The following is a 24,372-nucleotide window of genomic DNA, read 5'->3' on the forward strand; positions in this document are numbered from 1 at the left end:
ACTTTTCAGCATTAGCTGCCCCAGGAATCTGTGGTCTCCACTACAGCCATTACATCAAAGTGTATTAACTTAAACAGACTTAACAGTGCCAGTGTTCATTGCTGCCAATAGCTAATTACAACCTTCAGTCCTCTAATGCAGAGATATGTTTTGGATTGGACCAAATTTCAACAATTCTCATCAAAAATGTTTATTTGTGGCATTTAAAAAAAATACTGGCTGATATATTATCTGATATTTATTTATTGGCCTTGAAAATTCATTATCATTCAGGCTACAGTCTCCACCAATGTTGTATTTCATGTTAATGGAGGCACATTGGCAAAACTGCTTTGCAAAACAGTACAATAGGAACAGAAAGCATCATATTAGAAGGGCTGTTTGGGTAACTGTGGAAATTTGAGTTTCAGATCACCACAGATTCAAAGGGCCTTTGTTTAAAAGTCAGAAATAAACATACCAATTTAATTCTCTTGGATTAAGAGAGGATTTTTGAACTATCTCCACATATATAAAAATGTATTTAATGCAACACAAAGTGCACCCAAGTGGCATTAGTGCTAAACAACTGGGAGGTGTATGTGTACCAAAATAAACTGGCTTGCAACTTACAAGAACCTTAAACCTTGTAGAGCCACTAGGACTTTGTTCCACACAGAGGCACAACAGAATAAATTGCAGGGGAGTGTTTGAAAACCGGTGAGGGATTTGCCTTGTTGGGACCTAATGAAACCAACAGAGTGACGGGTGATTGATTCTGGCGGCTGAGGTTCACTGAGAGGCAATTTAGCATTTAGGGTGGGCAGAAATCAGCAAAGTAAGGGTGCTGCAAGGCCTCCTCTGCAGAGATCCTCTGGACAGGATTACATTTCAACAGGTTCTGGGTGAGATCAAAGGAAACAGGTTTTAGTAAGTGAGCAGCAGAATCAAATTTCTCAAAAGCAAAACTGTATATTGGCAGCAAGTGGTAGGGAATTTTTATCTGCTACTTGCACAAACATTAGTCTCTGAAAACAAGTCAGGTTTCTTATTAATTGATGGGCAAGGTTGGAAGAGGAGGTACCTGGAGTAGATCCCGTCCTGTGCTACTTAGTTTGGGGACCACGTTCACCAGTGAGGTGGTGGCTGGATACATGGGATATGGCTACAAGAAGAAGAAGAGGCAGTTATTTCAGTCAAACACACTACTGAGCGAACACAAAATCAGTAACTTTAATAATTTACCTTGTAATCTGGGAGTTTGGTCATCGTTTGCCACTGTTCCTCGGTTGGCGTTCCCAACAATGTACCAAGTGGTTAAAGAAACACCAACTAAGAGCAGTATCCAACTGGTTCATAAATCACTGATCTCATAGTGAATCAATAGTTCTGTGTGACTGAGCAAACCTCTGTGCTCCCTCATACCAAACAGTATAAGCAGGAGCTGAACCCTACAAATATTGTGAAAAAAGATATCTGAAGATTCTTTTCAACTGGTCGTCCACATCGTTCCCAGGAAATAAAGGCCTTCCGGCATTAGCCAGCTCTAAATAGAACGATAAATAGAAAATGGTTATGTTTATAAAACAAACAATTTATAACATACTAAACATGGTAATACAAAAACTGATACAAAAAACCTATGAAATTGAATCATGACACAGGGAAAAGAAAAACAGCCAAATTTAAAAATGATTAATTTCCACAGCGGTCTTGGGCCGTCACTTCGTACTAACTGTACATTTTTTACTGAAATTAAATGTCTCTTCTTTCCATTTAATAAAACAGTTTTTCACCTGTATTTTAAGAACTGTAGCAAATTTCAAAGCGGAACAATTATTGACTGCAGAAGTATCAAACCTCTTCAGTATTAGACCTATTCTCTTCTCTGCTTTCTCAGACACCTGCAGAAAGTTTGATAGCCTGTCCTGTCGTTTAGGCATTTGCACACCGAAACCTCTTTGCAATGCAATATGTACGGAATCCGGTGTCCTTTATGAATTATGTATTTTTAATTATTAGTTTTAACCCAATACATAGTTCCACAGGCAAGAGAACAACGCTAGAGAAGAAAAGAATAAATCAATGTAAGTTTTCAATAATCCCCAACAAACCTGCAAATATGCATCCAGCCGACCACATGTCAATTGAGGTAGAATAAAGTTTAGCACCAAACAGCACATCTGGAGGCCGGTACCACAAAGTCACCACCTACGCACAGATCACAAAGCACAAAGTATAATAATTAGACCAATTAGTCAAATGATCTCAGACAAGCTTATGTTAATACAAGCAGTCAAGGTAATGACTGCTCTCTGAGGTGGGTATCATTTTATACTGACACTGTTTTATTACAAAAAATAAAAAAAGGATTGAACAGCACTGTTGCCGATACGAAATAGTGAACTTACATCTGTGTCTGTGTTCTCGACATTTGAGTAAGCTGCTGCTTTGTCAGGTGTCAAGTATCTTACAGTTATATTTCACAGGTTTTATGAAAATGTGTCTGGTGAGGTTCGCTGACAGAACAGAGAAGAAAAAAAAAAGTATAAAATAAAACAGAAAATAAAAAGGTATTGTCCCCAAGAGAGTGTGTGGGCAGTTGGAACTGCTTATGTTTCAGGCTGGCAAGTTCATCCCAGTACATTTGTTGTTGTTTTGTTGTGACCACCTGCTGCAGAACCACTACTAACATTTTTTACAACTTATTACTGAGAAAAGGGGAAGAATAGATGAAGAAGAATAGATGTGTTTTGAGCTTCGAAGTAACTTCTAAGGGTAGCATTTGTTATAAAGCGTCTGGCTCCCAAAACTCTGCTTTTACTGACTGTGTGAGTTTTAATTCAACTTGGTGAATCGTTTGAGGAGTAGACTTTCAACATAAGAGAAAACTCTGTACATGTTTTTTTAATGCACAAACTACATCCCTGGTGTGGAGAGTTGTCTTTTTTTCTCTCACTGAAAACACAGTCTCAGGATTATCGATTCTCCAAAATAAAATGACCTCTGAAAATGACCTTCCTTCAAATTCTCAAAGCTTCAAACACTGTTCCCCTCTAGGTTCTCAGTTTAATATATTTTCAGATCAGCAGTGTCACTTCGGGTCAACTGCTCCCCCGATGAGATCAGCTCGCCGGGCCCTAAGGTCAGTCAACCACAACCACTAAACCTATCTGAGACTCGCCTGTCATTGGTCTGATAGCTTCAACACCGACAAAAAAAATAAATAAAAGAAAATACAACCCCCTCTTAAACAACATGCTGCTGCTGTGCATCTCACTCTATTCTATCATTAAGTTAATGGCTCCACAATTGAGAATTAAACTGAGGCACAAACTGTGCACAGTGCACACTAATAAAACAACAACATTGTGAAAGAGACCCCACATTTTTGACAGTGTTACAGTTTGCTGGAACAATTCTGCTACTCTAATACCACTTTTAATACTAACATATGGATTTTTATGTCATGTCATTAAACCCTAAAAATGCCTGAAAGTTTCTCTTTATTGATGTTATACTGTTTGGCTTTAAAACTTTTTTAGCATTTGATATGGGCCAGTTTTATTTCATCTCAGCTACATGCACTTACAACTTAAACATACGGAGCATTAATCACACGCTGTAGACTTAAGCTGAATGCAGTCAGTTATTAGCACCTGCTGTGTTAATGATGTACAACCTACCTCTGCTGAGTAACACCTCACGGGAATGCCAAAGGCTCGAGCCAACCCAAAGTCAGCCAGCTTCAGCTCCCCGTTCTGTGTGGCAGAGACACAAGTTACCAAGTCTTTCCATATAATATCAACACACACTTCAAACTCAGTGTATTTCACACAAAATATGAATAACTAGCTGGGTTTCTCACTGGAAGTCATCCAGACAAAATCACCACTTTGCTCTATGTATACATTATGGAAATAGCCTTCTGACTGAACCAAATGATTTGCTCACATATTGACAAATTTTAACCAGGCTTCAAGTCAAAGTCCATACACCTAAACACTCACTCTGTTGATGAGGAGATTCTGCGGCTTCAGATCTCTGTGAAGAACATTTCGACTGTGACAGAAAGCGAGGCCTTTCAACAGCTGGTACATGAACGACTGCAGAGGAAAAACAGGAAAAATACAAAAACCACACATGACTTATTAATTCAAAGTAAATGTAACACACACATCTGCCTAGACAGAATACATATGAAGGCATACTGTCCTTGGTTAAACCCTCCAGGATGATTTCTCACCTTCACAGTTTCAGGGTCTAGATCCCCATTGCAGCTGTCGAAATACTTCTTCAAATCCTGCAATTGATTAGACACATGCATTAGTCTCAGAAGAGACATGACGTGCTTTAATTTTCAGATGACTCTGTCTCACCTGATCACAATATTCAAAAACCAGGGTTAACTTCTTGTCACTGTGCAAAACATCATGTAGCCTGAGGGAGACAAAGCAGCTTTAAGTTGATGCTACTTGACATATAGGTCACATGCAGACTTGAGTAACAACAAGATGCATTCATTTTAAAGCAGACCACTGACCTGACAATGTTTTTATGCTTTAGCTCCTTCAGAAGACAGATTTCTCTCAGAGCAGAGCTGGGAACCCCCTGTAACATGTCACAGCCACAGATCAGCACCAGCCCACCAACAGCTTGCTAGTCCATCATGTATGCAGCTGATATGGAAATGATGTTAGTATTATAACACACCTCGTCGTCGTCGTCCAACCTCACCCTCTTCAAAGCCACTATTTCGTGGGTTTCTCTGTTTTTGGCCTTAAACACTGTCCCGTAGGTTCCTACAGAGCAGACAAAGTGGAGTTAAATCACAGCCAGCGTGTTGATGAATGGCAAAACCAAACAGCCCTGACATTAGCTAGCTCGACCATCCAGCTAGCGTTGCTATCGTAAAAGCCGTGGGGCAGACACCTTCACACGGCTCTTGTCACTAACATACCGGTGTAAGTTAAAGCCTCCGCGCCGTATATGGTTAACCAGGGATTTAATTAACGCTAGCGCAAAGCTTTTCAATCTAGCTAACGTTAGCTAGCCCTGCAACTACATTGATGCTATATTAGCAACCCCAGCTAGCTTAAGTTAACTTTAAGAAAAATACCGTATGAGACTTACCCTCTCCGATTTTTTCTAGCTTTTCATATTTCTGCATGTTTGACCAGTGAAGCCAGCCCTGAACCAGCTACCAAACCGACGACTGTCTGACGCCCCGGGCTGGGGTAAATGATGTTGTGGGGTAGCTAGCGTTAGCTTGAAGCTATCTGCACTTGCTACTCCTGCTCGGTCTGCAGCTGCAGCAGCTCGACTTGTTGTTGTCGTCCATCTAGAGGCCACAAGCTGAACTGCAGCGCCATTGAAACTCCCCCAAAAATACAGACTGCAAGGCTGGATGCAGCAACATCATCATACCTGTAGCAAGAAGTCATGGTATACTGTAGATGTGAGGGGCTGTGGTCACAAAGCAAAATGACTGTTTACAAAAGGTAAACTAAGAACAGAGTCTGCAGCTTGATCCAGACTGTAGTCAAACACAGCTGTAAAGGATGTGGACACTTGCTGCTAAATTGATCATTCATAATCTGCTCTCAAACTGCAAGTAGTTTCTACTGCTGTCGGGCTATATTTTGGTGATTTAAGTATATTTCTCATAAGGCCAAATTTGCAATTTCCAATCAACTGTCAACAAGTGGTGGCTAATATTCCCCAGTGTGCAAGACAGCACCGTCAGCACATAGTGAGTACAGACCTCCAAAGAATGGATAAAATAATAATACAACATAAAAAAGGGGACATTAAAGTTGTACTACATCCAAGTATTCAGCCTCTAAGGATTGAAAAATGGCTGTATGAATTTTGTAGTGTCCAGTCCAATGGATTGCAGTAATTTAAAAGATGTATTTTATAGACTATAAAACCATAGGTTCCTGTCACCTGTAAGGACAGTTTAATAGCTAACATCTGTATAAGGGAGTTTATAACAGAAGCTTTTTAATAGGTAACAAAAACAGAAGGTTGTAGAAACTGAATCCTGCCAACAAAGCCTACACTCTTCATTATGGTTCAGTGGTTTGTCTTTTCATACCTGTAAAACATGGAAATTGTTCGTTCTGATCCAAAATAGGAAAGAAATACAGTAAACTCTCATCAAAACAAATTTTCATTTATTTTTACCTTTTCACAATTTATCTTTCTATACAGAATAACAACATAAGTTCTTATTTTATTTAAAGACTGTACAGCAGTTTATTAATCCTCACAACCTGATCCAGTTGGTCCACTTATACAGTGCATTTACATACAGAACTTTCAGAGTTTGTCATGGAAGTAGACACGGAGCCAGTAAATTTGAAATACATTCTCTATCATTCATCATATTGATACAAGAGACCTGTATTCATTTAAAAATAAACTATTTTTTATTGTGGATCTAAACGTTGTTTTATTGTAATCATTTCTGTCCTTCAGCTCTTTGCCTGCGGATCAGATCAGAATAAAGTCCTCCTTTGCTCAGCAGTTCCAAGTGAGTCCCAGCCTTAAAAGAAAGGAGAAGAAGCTGTTAGATATAATTAAAACTTACATTACACAGTACATTGAGAAGCATCCAATATATCCATATTAATTGCTGACAAGTAAATGAAGTCAATTCTCCTCAGTGCGTTTTTGAACTTGCAAGGTTGTCTAATAAATTAGCCAAGACATTTAAAAGGAGATAACAACACCCTCTATTTCTCTGAGTACTCTGCCACCTCACCTCAACGATGCGGCCATTACTCATGACACAGATGAGGTCAGCCCCTTGAATGGTGCTCAGCCGGTGGGCAATGATGAGCACAGTGCGACCCCTTGTGGCCCTGTCCAGAGCCTCCTGCACCACTCGCTCTGATTCTGCATCCAGGGCGCTGGTGGCCTCGTCCAGAACCAGGATGCTGGGGTTCTTGATCAAGGCGCGGGCGATGGCGATGCGTTGTTTCTGGCCACCTGATAGTGTCACACCTCGCTCACCTAGGTTTTGAAAAACCCGGAGTTTAGTATGTCCAATGCCCCGCGATGTCTGAACAGTAGTAAACGAGTGAGTGAGAGCACTTACCAACCACAGTGTTATAGCCGTCTGGGAAACCTGTAATGAAGCGGTGAGCATTGGCTTGCTTGGCTGCGTTAATGACCTCAGCATCTGTGGCCTCAGGCTTCCCAAAGCGGATGTTCTCCAAGATAGATGATCCAAATAAAACCGGCTCCTGGGCAGAGTGTTGAGAGATGTGGTTAGAAGAGGACAGCCACAAATGTGAACAATTAATATTTCTATTGAACTGACTTATTATTCACATCCCTCTTTAGAAAATGGGGACACGCTAATGATAAGTAATTTTCACCTGATTGATAAATCCAATAACTTGTCCCCTGAGCCAGGACAGGTCAAGTGTTCGGATGTCAAGTCCATCCAGCATGATTACACCGCCGGTCGGGTCATAGAAACGCTCTAGCAGGGACGCCACTGTGGACTTTCCTGAAATGCATTGGATGAATCATCACCATCACTTGTGTTTACTTGTCACACAATTAAAATAAGAATTAATATCTAAGAAATTACCTCCCCCAGATTCTCCAACAATAGCAACAGTTTTACTCGGAGGCAGAGTCAAGCTGAATTTGTTCAAAATCTGATGGCCAGGTCTTGTCGGATAACTGAATACATGAAAACAAGATGGATAGATAGTCTCACAGGATGTTTGTGACCAGTAGACGTTACAATTGTTGAAAATCTACTTTAATTTCAAATGAAGATGAGATTCCAACCTGAATGAAATGTTCATGAAGTCCACTCTTCCTGTCAGAGAATGGTACGGGATGCGTCCTCCCCCTGAGAGTGGGATGGTTGGCTCCAAAGCAAGGTATTCAAAAATCCGAGCCCCAGAGCTTAATCCTCTCACCACCTGTAGAACAGGTGCATGTGATATAATCCAACATTTAAAACGTGCGTCACACTACACATGTAGAATTTTTACTCACCTGTCCAAAAAGGATAGAGATACTGGCCAATGACCTGAGCATTAAGACAATACATGAGTTATATACCGACATCAGCTTTGTTTAAACTGATGCATTTAATAGTAAATGGTAATATAGAGCAGTCATTGTGGAGCAAGTTGTGTCTTTTACCTCTGAACAGTCTGGGAAGCAACCAGGAAAGACATGAGTTCTCCCGGGGACATTTCATTGCTCGAAATTAAAGTCCCTCCAGCAAAAATAGTTCCCAGAACAATGCCTGCATCAATGGCACACATTTCCAAAACAGTATCATTAGTTATATAAATTCTGAAATACAATATGAAACTGAAATCTGAAAACTGCTTTCTATTAAAAGTAGGTAATGTGCTCTCACAGTTCAGGGCAATGTTTGACATTCCTTGAAAAACTGCGATTCCAGCACCAAGATTTTCATTCATTTCACAAGATTTGTCAACCTCACATGAATATAACCTGGAAAGAAAGAGATCGTGAAATTCTGTGATACAGAATACTGCCCTGAACATACTATGGCTGTGAATTTATCAGAAAAATACTCTCACTTACTGAAGCTCCCGCTCTTCCATGGCAAAAGCTTTCACTGTTCGCACATTGCCAAGCGCCTCATCTGCCACTCCCGTTGCTTTTGCCACCTTGAATTTAACATAATGTAAAGACACAGTCAGACATCGAGGTGTCAGGAGTCAAGAAACTTGGCACCTAAACATTTGTGGGCCGTAGTGAGAACAGAGCGGTGCTGTGTTAAAAGAGGAGAGGGCACGGTGCATCAGTCACATTCATGACAAGGTCTGTTCTTCTGCTGGTTTATATCTGAAGCTTTCTGAATTATGGCCTTTATGATATGGCAGCCACTTGTCAAGGCACTGTGCAGTCTTAATATAATACTTTATTTGATCTTACCTGTTCCTGAGCCAGACGGGACAGTTTACGGAGGAATGAGCCAATGAGAGCGCCAGCTCCCACTAGACATGGAAGGACCACGACTGTCAGACCTGTGAGTTTAGGGGAGATGACGTAAAGAGAGACAAAACATCCAACTGTCTGGGTAATACTCCGCAGACCCTGCAAGAATGCGAAAAGAGCACAAATTAGAAATTAGAAGGTTAAAATTAGCATGTTGAGTACATGGATATTTTATGTAAATTTACATTTTATACCTGAGAAATGACCAACTTAAAGGATGACTTGAACTCCTGAATGTCAGCAGTCAAACGATTCACCAGCTGTCCTGTTTTATTGGCATCATAGAACGCCACATCTTGTCTGAGACAAGAAAAAGAAAGAAAAACAATTATTAAATTATTATTATTAAAGTAAGATCCATAAGTTAAAGAGTAGGTAACTGGTGTGATTACCACATGTGTCTGATCACTGGCTTTGTAAAGTCATGTGTACCTCAGTAAGGATGCAAAAAGGGTCTTTCTCATGTCTGCTGCCACTCTCTCGCCCACCTTTGACAGCAGGATAAGGTAGCCAGACGTCAGTAGGCCCTGCACAAAGGAAGTGATTAATGACCAGTGGAACAGATCATTTTCCAGAAAATTGCTGTGACATTTATAATTTTTTCCCCCCTAATGAAAGCAAGTGGAACAGAGCATGTATCAAGAATTTTAAATAAAAAGGAAAAATCTGCAAGCTGCACGACTAGACAAAGTTAGTGAAAGAAAATATATTAATGTAAGGAACACTTTGTAATAAAGTGTAATCCAATACATCAACACACAAATTGCAGCAATTGGGTTACAATATAAAAAGCTTTGTAAATATTGTCCAGGTGTTGCTTTTATTGCATTATCCCTCTCCAATTCTTCTCAATTAATTTACAGAGTAGTACGTGTCCAGTTATCGTCCACTACAATACGTTGCCATGGGCTCTATGCACAGCTCCACTACTTCCTGAACTTAAGGCTGCTCTTTTATTTCCTGTCTTACATTACTGGACAAACTGATTAATCCAGGTGTGTCTGAGTAGTCACAATCGTCAGACACACCTGGATTAATCAGTTTGTCCGTAGTTCATCACTGACTCATAGACATAGTCGAAGTACTGGCATACTAAGTTGTGTAACTACTTACTTGGATGCCATAGAGTCCAAGCAGTTTCATGGCAGGACCTCTTATCTCATGGACATAATTCCCAGTGTGTTCTCTGAGGAAACTAGCAACAATATTCACCAGATCCCCAAGCAGCAAGGGGATTTGAATGTTCAAAATAGCTGCGCCAAAAGCAAGCTGAAAGGAAAATGACCCGTTTAGTTGATTCGTATTATTAACATGTATTGCATAATCATTTTTAAATTAACTTACCACAACAGCCCCAATGAGAGCAAAGACCTGAGGTTTGACAAACTCCCACAGGATGTCCCATTTGAACTCGGGCACTGGGTTTTTGGCTACAACTTCCACCGGGGTGTTATTATTCACATCCGCCTCGCAGTAAGCTACATGGCACCACAGCCGAGCAGAGACAGTGAGCACCGCTGGTCCCAGGATGAATTTAAGAGCTACTCCTGGCGGTTTGGATGTTCGCGTGGCAGACTGGCGGACAGCCCTCTGACTGAGGCTCCAAATTCGGCTGACAGCATTTCCTGGCTGTTGTGTGGAGCTGTATCCCTTAGATCCTGGAGACATATACCATCTGGATACAACAAAGAGTATTAATACAATCAGACATTGAGTAATCTAAATCATGGCCACTTTGCACAGCCAGTTTAACAAAAGCAATGCTTTGAAGAACAATCAGTATTTAGTCTGATGTGAATCTGGGCAATTACCATTATCCGGTGAACCTGTTTATAATCATCTGAATTAACTGATATTAATTAATCGTTATCTTATATTGATGTAGCTCTCAGAAGTAAGGGTCCAAATTGACATGGATATAAAGGTCTACATTTTGGAGTTGACAAAATCTGATAATTATAGTTCAGCCTAAAGCCTTATCTCGCAAATCAGTTCAGTACATTTTTGCTGACAAACAAACCAGATGAAAACATGACCATGGTAGCAGGGGAAACTAATGATACGTTTTAAGATACATCCTGAGCTGCACATTTAAAAAACAAATGGTTAGTATAATCTAGTGAAGATGTGACACTATATTAGGAAGAGAAACAATTACAGCCACAAATAAACTTTTACACTATATACCAGTATGCGCATAAGAGCACTACAGGTGAGGCTGCTTCCTAAATTTTAAGTAATTATGGCAGTGGGACAACAGTAACAGTAGCACATGTGAGCTGGAGCAGGCCAGAGGTTGACAGTGACTTCTTGAACCATTAATCAGCTCCACTGTCTGAATATGTCTGTTTATTTACAGTTCAGTTCAAGTTCAAACAGCTGCTGACTACCCTTTGACCGACTAATCGATTGATTTTCTTACAATTTCATCTCTAATCCAACTCAAACACACAGGTATATTGGTACCTACTTATTTATACCTGGGTACTAAGACTACTGTGACACGGTGCACTGTCTAGTAATTAAAAGTAGGCCAAGCCTGTCAGCATGGATTAATTAACGCATATATTGAAAACAGACCAGCTGTCATTTGCTAAAGTAGCAACAGGTTACATTACCCTACCGTGACAGTTTCCATATGTCTGCTGTTTTATTGCACCGCGTGTACAGCGACACTGAGCGCGCTGAAGCAGCGATGCTTGCTTTACTGCAAAGAATATGAAACATGTTTTATGCTTATTTCAATGACACCAAGCTCAATAGGTCACAATAATCGTTAAGCGTTACAGTAATCCAGAGACAACACGTAGGCTGCCATGTTGAAAGTGACCCAGAATGCATTTCTGCACCTATACAGGATCTAATGTTTACTGTTAGTACTGATTTGAGAGAACGGGGTGCAACTTTATTTCACATGGGGCAAATTGTTGAATAACTCTAAGCAGCCTGTATAACACTGTCAAACAGAAATGCGACAAAATCTGAGTTTCTTCGGAAAATATCGACAAAACTACAACCATTGACCGGAAATGACGATTTTGTGCCGCTTTCACGTGTATCGTGTAATTGGAAATACGGGCTGCCCAGTGGGAAAACCATAACAACATACGACTTGTAAATCTAAATTGGATATACCGAGATTTTCTCACACAAGTTATATCTCAAATTTGCTGAAAAATACTTTGGACATGTCAGTAAACGGCAAAATACAGAAAAATATTCTCTGACCACTCAAACTCAGCCCATTATATGAACCGCCACAAATACGTACAGCAAAAAAGCAGCAAATTTAATATTTTGTATCTGATGTGAGTGCAATATTTACACTGCCATGTTTAAAATGTGCTAGCACGCTAATTTATAACCATATGTCTATGTTTACAACCATGTAGCCTACCATCGGGTGTTTTTCTTGTTCTGCCTTTTCTACCGATGCTCCATGAACGCAGCGCTAAACCCGAAGTGACGTCAATGACGTTTTGTTGACATTTGTTTGTGAAAGACAAAAACAGTGGACACACGCACACACAGAGGATAGTGTATTTTTGGACAGCGACTCACGGACCTTGGGGCAGACCGGAGAGACCACCGTGTCGACATTAAAAACGTAGCCGTGTGCGTTAAACGAGATCTGGCCGAGACTGGACTGGACTCAGAACAAAAACGACGAAAAGAAGATCAAGAGCAGCAGATGAACGGAGCAAGTCGGGGACAAAACAAACCGTTGTCACCCTGACTACACGAGTGGCTGAATCATTCACAGGCTAGCCAGCCATCACACAGCTGGCTCAGGTCGTTAGCTTTCATGTGCGGGTTTTTACAGCCGCTAGTTAACTAACGAGTGCTTGTCTGCTACATTTTAAACTGCTGCCTGGCATTGGACATGTTATCGCCGTAGTGTAACGTTACACAAGCGCCGTCCGTCAGACTAGCAAGTTAGCAAGCTAATGCTAGCTGGAGCTAACGGTACCCTTTCTTGACGTGATTGAGCTGCCTGGTAGCTTGTTTTTAGTTATGTAGCTGAAGTTGCGAGACTGCGAGACTCGTTTCAGACAGTGTTGTTTACTACAAAAGTAGCTCGTCAGTTGGGAGTGATGCTAATAATGTGAAGCACAATGGCCAACCTCGAAGCTTACCAGGAATATCAGAGAATTGAGGACTTTGAGGAGGACTCGCCACCCGGGGAGGAGGATTTACTGGTGCATGTGCCCGAAGGCCTGAAAGGTGATCAAAGCACTACGACAAAAGTAACATAATTGGTTGACTGCATTGTGAAAGTCTCATACCTGATGCACACGTTTGTGGTCTGAAAGATTATGACTCAGCTGTGTCATGGTTGATTAGAGTTTAATGTTTTAATTTCTGTTCCAGATTCATGGCACCATATCAAGAACCTGGATAATTTCTTCACAAGGATATCCTTTAAAGTACATGCAGTTTTACTTGTCATTGCCCATGCACCAGCATCATGTCATGCTGACTCACAATAGTATCATGATGCCGGTCAGGAGTCATATTTACAAAGTGCTGAATTTCATAATTTCTACTTCTTGACTCCTGTTTATGCTTATCATATTACTACAGACTGGTATGTCTTGATTACCTTTGCTTTCTCAATATAACTGCTTGAGTGTAATATCCTGTTTGCTGTTACTCAGTTTTTGTTATTTCAGATTTTTCTTAACCAGCTTGTCCACATCTATCACTTCCATCAGAAGAATGGCTTTGCCTGTATGATGTTGTCAGAGTTCTTTGAACTTGTGTAAGTACAGAGTTCAGACACCTGAGGGAAACACACTGAGATAAAGAAACATGCATGTGATTGCAAACATTATGTCAAAGTTAGTTACATTTGCAAACAGTACGTTAACGTTGGTTACATTACATGAGTTTAGTTATTCAGTTCCAACAGGATGCTTGTTTTCAGTGAAACATTGGCATAATTTATATCAGTAGTAAATTTTCATGTTGTTGTGAACTTGTCAGTGGAGAGTGCCTCAGGCATCAGGATGAACAAGCTCAACTGGATAATTCCAGCAGCACCTGTACAGAAACTCACATGAAACCGTTGTTTTTCTGTTTTAGTGACTTTCTCATGGCACAAAATATTCTGCCGGCCTTAATCGCTTCATTTTGGGCCAGTATTTCAGTATTAAACGTGCTGTTTATTTTATGGCCCTGCTGCCACAAATATCATGCCAATAGACCATTGCTATTATTGAGCCCCAGACTGATGTATCTCTGAAGCTTGCCACAGTAGGTCAATTAATTTGCACTCAATTGAACCATTAGCTGTGCAAAAAAAAAAAAAAAAAAATCAGTCTTCATTATGACAGTTCAAAACAAACCACAGCTTGTCAACAGAATTAACTGCAATTGAGCTGTAACTGCACTATTATGAATTAATCACTTGTCAGTATATGTGGAGAGTACTGTCTGTTTGTTGGTAGTTAGGAATGCAATATTGTCACTTATCTCAATAGCTACTTCCAGTTTTTGTACCTCTTGTCATTTGGCCTCATTCACGAACCGAAATGTCTTCTTAAAACCCACTTACAAAGTTTTCAAGAAGATCTACGCACACTCGAGCATACATTTGAGAGCTCAGCCGGCACTTGAGCAAAATAAGTTGTTTTTGCATTTTCTTCTGTTCTGCAGTTGTATTATTTTACTGTAAGTTTATTGGGAACCACCCCATCCAATAACAATTAGGTGATTGATCACGCTATTTAGGATGGCACACCTGAGAGTGCCGTCTCTCCCATATTGGCCCCGATGCCCAGCTCAGATAAGTCTGGACAAGACTGTCCCCCTCCAGTGCTCTGCATCTCTTTTCTTTGTTTGGAAATAATTTTTTAACCTCAGATTTGACTTGACTTTGTCAGTGGTGAGCTCTTCTCCAGATACAGCATTCAGTGACAACTGACAGCATCCCATATATCTTTTTTTGCATCCACTGCTGATGCTACCAAATATAACAGCTTGTTTTTTGTTCACTTCCTGCAGCCGTACCTCCACCTCAGCACTACTGAAGTTCTTTTTACATTTGGAGTCAGGTGCTCCCTCTTTAGATTTTCGTTTGGGCACTTTAACTTCGATTCTCAACTCATCTTCTCTGCTCAATTTCTGTGGTTTCTGTGCGCACACAGCCGTGCAGTTTTACAACCTTTTACTGGGATTGATGGTGTGTTCACCTATTGCTAACCCTATGTTAATTAGGCTCACCTTGCATGTGCTCTAAATTTACGAGGACATGGGATTCATTTATTTAGTAACAGTTGCAAACATTTCTGTGGTCTAAAAACACATTAATGAGTTTTCTTAAGAAATTTCTTAAGAACAACTTAAAAACGACTTAACGTATTGGTGAATGAGGCCCATTGTTGGTGATTTGATGTATCATGTGTTTTACTGTCATGAAGTATGAAGCCTAATCTCTGGTTTTCTTCTTTCATCTCCTAACAGTCAATTTTTATTTGTTGTCACATTCACAACGTTCCTTGTCAACTGTGTGGAGTATGATGTACTGTTTGCCAATCGGGCAGTCAACCATACCGGGCCTGGACAGAATCCCTTGGACAGAAACAAAGTCACCCTTCCAGATGCCATCCTGCCTAGCCAGCAGTGCACTCAGAGGTAATGTTGTCTTCTGCTGAGCTGTAGCGTGTGAAGGTTTATGTTCTTGTTGGGGAAGATTAGTGGAAAGTCCAAGGTGAATTAATTGAAAAAGCTATAATCATATAAGGTGATGCCTGATTTGCTTGACCTTGCATTTCAGCCAGTTGATTAGATACTTTGTTCTCAAGCAGACGCTCTTGGATATTATTAGAACCCTTATAGAGACAGGCCTTTAGAGGGATTTAAAGTGTCTGGGTTAATACAGTCGTTATCAGACTTTCAGACTTAATTTCTTATTGTATTGTGTCTTGGGCTTCAGATGGCAAAATACAGTCACATTCACTGAGGGGAATGTGGAGCAGTAGCCTATTTAGATGTGCTTTGTGGCTTTCTTAATTTACCCAGGAAAATTATGAAAAGGCTCTTGTATTTGAATGTTAAATAAAGACTATTCACTCTTTTATTAACTGTCAGCACTCTTAGCAGTGATTCCAGAAGAAATTATCTTATAAGTGATTTTATTCTTTTAGATACATCAAATATTTTATGTGGGGTATTTTTTCTTGATATCAGTGGTAATTACGGCACCACCGCAGCCACCATTAAATTTTTTCCACCGATTTAAAACGGTACAAAATATAACAAGGTATTAGTGTCTGTATTTTTGATCAGATTCAAATGTTGTTGTTTTTTTAAGTCTGTTTCATTTCAAGAACAGGTCATGTTAGTTTGTCCAAAATGGCTTTCTCTCTCAGTTTTGTTTTTCATTTCAGCCTGAGATTGGTAGCTTCAAATTGCGACATGTGTTCACACTGGCTTTAGGGAACAGGGCTGTGTAATTGATAGCCTCACTCCAGCTGAAATACTGACAACTTGGCTGGGCCAGTAAGCTGACAACCACATGACCTCCCCCTTAAGCCCTATGTTGTCATATATGTTTTTTTCACCCTAAGTAGCAACCTTGCCTCTGCTTGTTTTCTTGAGCTACACACGGGTCCCTTATCACCAATGTCTTCCTCATCCTGACTATTGGTCAAAAGTCAAATATCAAAGTCAATGACGTACAAACACTTGGAATTCTAATTTGGGAACAGCCAGTCCAGCAGTTTGGAACATCTATGTCCTCCTTGCAGTCCATCTCAGATTTCCATTTTCAAACCAGATACTCAATACCTGAGAGCATATAATGTTTTGTTTATGTCTGAAAATGACCTTGATATAAAATGATATATGAAATACTTTAAAGAGCATCAAAACATTGCTCAGTTACTGGCTAATGTGTGTTTGTAGGTGCAAATTACTGATGCTCAGCATGTTCTGTGTTTTGACATGGGATACTCATAAGCTTCCTTAATTATAGAGTGGAGTAAGAGGGCTACCTCACTAAAAAACCTGTAAACAGTGGCTCAGTGACACTTTCATAGATTGCAACATACTCTGGGACAAACAGTTTCTCATGTGTGGATCATATTTTCAATTGACTAAATACAGAGTCTTAGCAAGAGTGTGTGTGTGGGGTCATATTTTGGCTGCTTCATATCTAGATTCCTCAGTTTTCAAATAGGCCTATGTCTTCACCCCCCCCCCTTTTTTATAATAAGCTTAATATGTTGTGCTTCTGCCACCTTTGTTTTCATACAGGATTCAAGACGACAGCTGGATTATATTTCTCCTCATCATGGCAGCCATCTTCTGGATCTATCGACTTATTAAAGTCTTTTGCAATGTCCTGAGCTACTGGGAGATCAGGCAGTTCTACATCAAAGCACTGAAGATCAGAATGGTAAGTGGTGCACCTGGAGACGTGTACAGACATAAAAGTCATCCAAGTCCAACTAGTTGTGATTATGCCTTGTAGCGCTGTGTTGGTGTGCGTTTCAGTTTACTTTGTGCACTGTCTCCTTTCCCCAGGATGAACTATGCAACTTCACATGGCAGGAAGTCCAGGACCGGCTCATCAGCCTGCAGAGAGAGCAGCAAATGTGCATACACAAGAAGGAGCTGACAGAACTTGACATCTATCACCGCATCCTGCGATTCAAGAACTACATGGTGGCCATGATAAACAAATCACTGCTGCCAGTGCAGCTGCAGCTCCCCCTGCTGGGTAATGTGGTATTCCTCACCCAGGGCCTCAAGTACAACTTTGAGCTCATCCTCTTCTGGGGTCCTGGCTCTCTGTTTCAGAATAAGTGGAACCTGCACCCCAAATACAAGCGGACTGGGAATCGGCTGGAGCTGGCCCAGCAGCTCAGCAGAGTCATCCTGCTAATGGGTTTGGCCAACTTGCTGCTATGCCCCTTCATCCTGGTGTGGCAGGTGCTGTACGCGTTCTTCAGCTACACAGAGGTGATCCGCAGAGAACCTGGAAGCCTGGGCGCGCGCCGCTGGTCCATGTACGGTCGCCTATACCTGCGTCACTTCAACGAGCTGGACCACGAGCTGCATGGCCGTTTAGGTCGTGGCTACAAGCCCACTTCCAAATACATGAACTCCTTCACATCACCAATGCTGACTGTGCTGGCAAAGAACATAGCTTTCTTCTCAGGCTCAGTATTGGCTGTTCTCATTGCGCTGACGGTCTACGATGAGGACGTCCTGACGGTGCAGCACATTCTGACTGCCATCACCGTGCTGGGGGTGGTTATTACTATAACCAGGTGAGTTTTCAGAGCCAAAGCCTTTTCATCACTCCCTGTAGATGTAAAACTCACAGCGGTTGTCAGTTATTCTTATTGTCTCCTTTGCTATTGATATTACGATAAACTGACATAGAATATAATACACGCCTGTGTATTGTGGCCTAATGTAAACTGCAGCTTACTGGTGAAAAATGTTCACATCTTGTACATGTCCACCACCAGGTCCTTCATCCCAGATGAGCATATGGTGTGGTGTCCAGAACAGCTGCTTCAGTGCATGCTGGCACACATCCACTACATGCCAGACCACTGGAAGGGCAGTGCTAACAAGAGTGAGACCCGTGACGAGGTAGCCCAGCTGTTCCAGTACAAAGCGGTGAGGATGGGAGAAACACCTTCATCACACTGATATTAATAATATATTTTGGTTGGGATTGATGAAGTTGTTCAAGCTGCATCTGGGCAGTATGAAGACTTTGTCAGGCCCTGTCTTGCCAGACTGTGAAATCACATGTTTTTTTTCATAAATTCTTGGGAATATTGATTAACACATGACTCTGTCTGGAATTTGAATATTTTTAACCCTAATTTAACCCTTCTGTGTCCACATCAGGTGTTTATTTTGGAGGAGCTGCTCAGTCCTATTGTCACACCCTTCATTCTCATCTTCCTTCTGAGGAACAAGTCTCTAGAGATCATTGACTTTTTTAGGAACTTTACTGTGGAGGTGGTTGGAGTTGGAGACATCTGTTCCTTTGCACAGATGGACATCAGACGCCATGGAAACCCGACGGTAAGGCTTTTCCTTCGAGTCAGCTGATTCCTATAATTTGTGAAAATAAAGACAGGCTGATCTATAATAAGTCGGCGCCTCAGTTAAACGTGTGTGTATGCATTTTTGGGTATTTCCGCAGTGGATGTCGGAGGGCCAGACGGAGGCCTCTATATACCAGCAGGCTGAGAACGGAAAGACAGAGTTGTCCCTCATGCATTTCACCATTAAGAACCCACGCTGGCAGCCGCCGCAGGAGAGCTCCGTGTTTATCAGCCATCTCAAGGAGAAGGTGCATCATGATGCGCAGGGCGGCCCCTCCACCCAGCTGCTGCTTTCTGAAGCTCCGCTCTGCACCTCACTGCAGTCCAATGAGTCTGCCACCGGGGTAAGAAACCATGACGATCAAGAAGATAACACATGTACCACACATGAGCTGAATATATAAATCATGTTAGGTAACAGATTTGTTACCAGCACTATGAATGTTAATTGTCCATTACCACTATGAATTTAAATACTTGTACAAAATGTTTTTGCTGCATCAGCCGTTTAAGTAACAACTAGAGATTTTACCCCACAAAAAGTGATCTTGTATTTTTTTTCTATAATTTTATTAACTTTGTATTGTGTTGCATGTTGCTGTTGCGGTTTCCAGCATGACAACCTGTTGGCCAGTGTCCTGGCCCATCCCATTCTAACTGCATCTGGACTACAAGGTCGAGACCATCACTTCATCCCACCGAGCACGGCTGCCTCTGCTGCTGCCAGCGTCCTGGCCTCCTTGTCCACCTCCCAGCTTGCTCACACCAGCCGCGGCCGCTCACAGGGCCTCCTGCCGTCCTCCATCCACCCCGAGAGCACCATGTACCGCAGTGATCGCACCGTCATTGACAGGTATCATCAGCCCCTGTATTTTCTCCTGCATTATTTACACAGCTGCCGCCGCATTAGCGTATGTCGCAACCGATAAATAAATGCAAAGACTTGAGCATCGTCGGCTTTGATTAACTTGTGTTTTTTTTTTGTCTTTTTTCCAGTATGTCTATCAGTGACTCACACATCCGGAGCAATGCACTGCAGTCAGAGTTCGCCTCTGCAGAGATGAGCCTCCATGCCATCTACATGCATGAGGTGATTTCCTATACCATAAACTGTAACCTTTAGAAATTATAATAATAATAATATTATTATCATTAAATAATGTCCAACTTCCTTTTCTTGTTATGTGCCCAGAGTTTTTAAATTATACTCCACAAAATGTCAAATAATGAATCACTTTCCTGTAGAAAAAAATATACTTTTATTGCTGCAGCAACGAATATTTGATGTAAAATTATTAAGTATGGGTAGAGTTCCACTTTGAGTAATCCTTGTGCAGTGTGTCAGTCTAGGGCTCCATCGTCATGTACATTGACAATTACCTGTGCCTCCAGCTCCACCAGCAGACCTCCCACCCACAGAGAAGTTCAGGGCAGTGGCAGAGTGCAGTGCCAATGAGAGAGCTGCACGCAAACACTGGTAAATAAAATATCAATTGTTCACTTTTATGTATCAAAAAGTTGTTTTTAGGGGAGTTGAACATTTAAATCCACAGTAAGAAATAATTTGAATATTGGGTTTGAGTATATTACTTACAATGACAATGACTAATTTCTTTTAGTATATATGCAAATAGAAATATATTTGAATAAAGATCTAAAAAAAAATAAACGCATGGAAAAGTATGAAATATAACGCATATTCCAATGCTCTCCTCAGGCTTCCAGCCACATAGTGGTGGTCTTGGTTCCAGCATGTCTATGCCCACCGTTGTCCACCTCGGTGGCTGGCAGGAGGAGGAGGAGGAGGAGGACGAGGAAGATCAGGAGATCAATAGTGGATCTACTCCTAAGCAGGGCACCAGGAGTAGTCTTTGAAGTGCCTTATGTCATAAGGTACATACACGATTTATTGTCCATGGCCTATGTTTTATGTTTTTGTATTTCGTGACACGCTACTAGTTTGTTGAACCTAACACCAATGGCCATCATTATCCTACAAAGGATAATTTGCCATCATAATTTCTCTTCTCTTTTTCCTTTATAGTGTTTACATTTTACTTTCTTCGATGAACATTGTGGCCTTAGATGATCTTCATGGAGAATTTAGCATGGACCTTAAAAACATCCTTCATTCATTAGTGGGTGGGGCTCACTGAATAACCACTGTCCCTGCACCTCCACGCCTCATCCTGTCACATCAGGCAGACTATGGCATCAGGGAAACCATATGTCTTCCGTCCGTTTCATCAAGATCTTGTAATAACATGTACAGACGACTGCAAAGTATACGCGACTGAGAGACTATATAGTGTATCCATTAGTTAACGTGTAATGATGGATGTGGGCAGTTTTATTGTGAAATGCAAAAGGCTCGCCAGAATTTCTCCTAAGCCTGTGTGCACAATTCATCTGTTTTGTGCATCACAAGTTTTTACAGTGTGAATCCAGTGGAAGATTTCACACAGAGTGGTGTTTTGGTCCTTGCTACAGAGACTGCAAGCTGAATCTTAGCTGCCTGAACAATTTTTGGTCATCTGGGGGAAAAAATGATTACAGTATTTCAAGTTGTGCTGTTAAACCCTGGTAAGTTGTAAATACACTTTTTCATTTCACCTATACTTTACAAGTCCACATTTTTACTACCAGATCTAATCCTTTAAAAAGATACCAAGTATTGATAAAGATAAAGAGCTGACTGTACAGTAGCCGTACAACTCAACACCATGTGTACCTAGCAAAAAGCCCACTGGGTTTGTTAAAACATGTCTTTAAACTAGGTCTTACACATGCTTTGATGCTGCTGTCTGTGTTTAGTGATCCTAAATGCAGATCTTCTTCAGTATTAATATTTCTACAGCTGATCTATCAAGATGTTGCGTTTCCTTAAAAACAGGAGTGAAATCTGGGCACCAAGTACTATTGACATCAAAATCTCAATGCAGGTAGAAGATGTCTTTTTAATTCTCTTGAGGCTGGACGCAAAGTCAGCATTATGCCTTAACACCAGTACAAACATATGTGTTTAAATCCTAGTTTTCCATATAACCTCAATGGTGGTGAAGAAAAACTAATACTCCGATCAGTACCTCTGCTGTGTATTTACTCATGTGTAAATATATTTACATATGTTTTCTTTTTCACAGCATAAAAATAAATCTTTTAACTGCATTTAGGTTTTAATGGCAGGTGTAAATTGAACCCAGTTCATTTTCTGTTCCTATTTCTCATCCTGCAGATGTTTTGAGTCAGATATCTCAGAAACATTGGGGGGGAATGTTTTTTTTTAAAACATCAAAACAGGGTGATATTGCTTTTACAAATCTTTGTTGTGCACATGAACATTTTATTTGTGTCCTTTTCCCAAAAAGCTAAAGTATAAATGGAAGTTCATCATAAGGGCTGGTATCAGAGCGTGTGCTGTTGCTTCTGGAGCTTTAGGTTTTTAGATATTAGGACAGGACAGTTCCTCTCAGGCTTCATATTTTCTCAGGCTTTCCACTTTCAAAGTAAGAGCATGAGGAATAATAATATTAAAAAAAAAAAAAAAAAAGCCTTTCCACAGTCAGCATCATTTGTTAGCTTTAAGAGTATTTATTACTTGTTTTTCCCCAGATATTTAATTGATATAAATATTATTTATTTGAGCAAAAATATTTAGATTGTTTTGTCAAATAATTTACTTTCACAAAAGCTTCTAATCTTATTACTAAAAGAAATGGCATGCGTCCCCCGTCACTAACAGTAGTTTCAAAAGTTGTGATAAAAAGATTTCATTAATGCAAAAAGAGCATACCCAGCTGCCTGATGTTGAATGTGATTTAAACTTAAAATAAACTGGGACTAAATCTGCTTGTTGCTGTAGTGTGTAAAAAATATCACTCTATCCGTTTTTTGTTGCATCCTGCAAAGATCTCAGTGATGTAGATCTCATCCTCCACTGATGCAAGACTGTAGAGGGTACAGATACGTCTTCGCAGTCTCTCGTGTTAAGAAACTATTCCACTTTCCTTGTGAGTGTTTGTTTGTGTGTCTGTTGAAGGAATGCATTTTGACACCTGCGTAATTATGCTAACACAAACAGAACTTTGCACTGAGAAAATTGAAAATGTTTGTGAGTGTGTGTATATATATGTATGTGTGTGTATGTATATATGTATATACACATATATATATATATATATATATATATATATATATATATATATATATATATATATATATATATATATATATATATATATATATATATATATGTATATACACATATATATATATATATATATATATGATAAATATACAGTACTTGCATCAGTTACACTTTAGAAAGGGCAGGTCTCAAAAGGGACAGAGTCAGTCTCCATCCTAAATGACCTCTTCTTATGTTTTGTATATAAGCATAGCATCAGCACATATTGTGATGTCATTGGCCACAGTGGACCATCTGGAAACACTGTGGCCAATCACATAAGGTCATTCTTACCTCTGGTTAGTAAAGAGTTTGCCCTGTAGGGGATGTTGTGTGTTTCTGACACACACACACACGCGCGCGCACGCACACACACACACACACTTAAATATGCTTACATGGGTATATTGTGGTCACTGTTTATTTATGGTTCTTCTTACAAATGCAGTGAGTCGATGTTACCGAGACACTGGAGCTCAGCTATGTGCACAGAGTTGACTTGACTTCTGGCAGTCTCCACATTTTACATCTCACTGTTATTTTATTTTCAGCAGTGCCTTAGTGTTAAGGATTAGTATTCACTCTTATTAGAAGCCATTTCATGTAAACCGTCAGATTTGCTTTCACGGATTTAGCAGCACATACTATGTACAGTGTTTTTTTTTGTTTCTTTGTTTTTTGATTGTTTGTTTGGCAAGTCATTGTGTATAACATCATGTATGTTGTGAATTTGTGGATGTGGCTTGTAAGATGAGCTGCAAACTGACCTTGAGAGCAAGAGCATGCCTTGTAATTGGCAGTGTCACCATGGCCAACCTTCTCATCATACTATGGTCTCTTATACACCAGTCTAATCACAGTGACTGGAACAAGGTGCTAAGTTTTCATCCTGAAATGTTAAATACGTTTTCAGACATGTTTTGATTTTCTGGTACATTGGTTTGTTTGTTTGTTTGTTGTTGTCTTTTTGTTCTGTAAATGAAGAAACACTAGCTGAAAAATGAAACATGCCAAAAGAACTTGTCTTCGGCACAGCTTTACAAGACGTGTTGTTCCCTGTGAGTGAGTAGAGAGGCAAATAAATCTTATTTTGAGTGTATTTAATCATTTTATGTGTGGATCATT

The 24,372-nt window shown here is 40.4% G+C and overlaps 3 protein-coding genes across 4 annotated transcripts; 1 reads left to right on the top strand and 2 right to left on the bottom strand.

The window, feature by feature from the left end:
* Positions 1-166: 166 nt before the first annotated feature.
* Positions 167-5,291, bottom strand: cdk5 (cyclin dependent kinase 5). Its single transcript, XM_083991893.1, has 12 exons — positions 5,113-5,291; positions 4,693-4,781; positions 4,523-4,590; positions 4,359-4,419; positions 4,226-4,282; positions 3,990-4,085; positions 3,666-3,740; positions 2,094-2,190; positions 1,454-1,525; positions 1,225-1,283; positions 1,064-1,144; positions 167-880 (listed from the first exon to the last, which is right to left on the bottom strand). Exons 1-12 carry the CDS (start codon positions 5,147-5,149, stop codon positions 794-796), a joined length of 879 nt encoding a protein of 292 aa, XP_083848019.1. The 5' UTR covers positions 5,150-5,291; the 3' UTR covers positions 167-793.
* A 938-nt stretch (positions 5,292-6,229) lies between these two features.
* On the bottom strand, positions 6,230-11,796 carry abcb8 (ATP-binding cassette, sub-family B (MDR/TAP), member 8). Its single transcript, XM_083990779.1, has 16 exons — positions 11,609-11,796; positions 10,330-10,660; positions 10,099-10,254; positions 9,418-9,512; positions 9,180-9,285; positions 8,923-9,084; positions 8,569-8,654; positions 8,378-8,475; positions 8,155-8,260; positions 8,005-8,038; positions 7,792-7,928; positions 7,586-7,680; positions 7,368-7,501; positions 7,085-7,232; positions 6,749-6,999; positions 6,230-6,529 (listed from the first exon to the last, which is right to left on the bottom strand). Exons 1-16 carry the CDS (start codon positions 11,710-11,712, stop codon positions 6,446-6,448), a joined length of 2,127 nt encoding a protein of 708 aa, XP_083846905.1. The 5' UTR covers positions 11,713-11,796; the 3' UTR covers positions 6,230-6,445.
* A 653-nt stretch (positions 11,797-12,449) lies between these two features.
* atg9b (autophagy related 9B) lies at positions 12,450-22,969 on the top strand. Of its 2 annotated transcripts, XM_083990835.1 has the most exons (14): positions 12,450-13,209; positions 13,357-13,400; positions 13,683-13,747; positions 15,451-15,621; positions 17,245-17,386; positions 17,515-18,263; positions 18,468-18,621; positions 18,859-19,038; positions 19,160-19,405; positions 19,676-19,914; positions 20,058-20,151; positions 20,454-20,538; positions 20,779-20,954; positions 21,106-22,969. In XM_083990835.1, the coding sequence occupies exons 1-13, from the start codon at positions 13,101-13,103 to the stop codon at positions 20,934-20,936; spliced, it is 2,436 nt and encodes an 811-aa protein (XP_083846961.1). In that variant the 5' UTR covers positions 12,450-13,100; the 3' UTR covers positions 20,937-20,954; positions 21,106-22,969. The 2 variants fall into 2 exon arrangements, with proteins under 2 accessions (XP_083846961.1, XP_083846960.1); XM_083990834.1 differs by lacking the exon at positions 13,357-13,400 and having other exon boundaries at positions 12,450-13,244; positions 13,674-13,747.
* Positions 22,970-24,372: the final 1,403 nt, after the last annotated feature.

This window comes from Trachurus trachurus (genome assembly GCF_905171665.1).
Source record: "Trachurus trachurus genome assembly, chromosome: 17".
In the NCBI taxonomy this organism is placed as follows: Eukaryota; Metazoa; Chordata; class Actinopteri; order Carangiformes; family Carangidae; genus Trachurus; species Trachurus trachurus.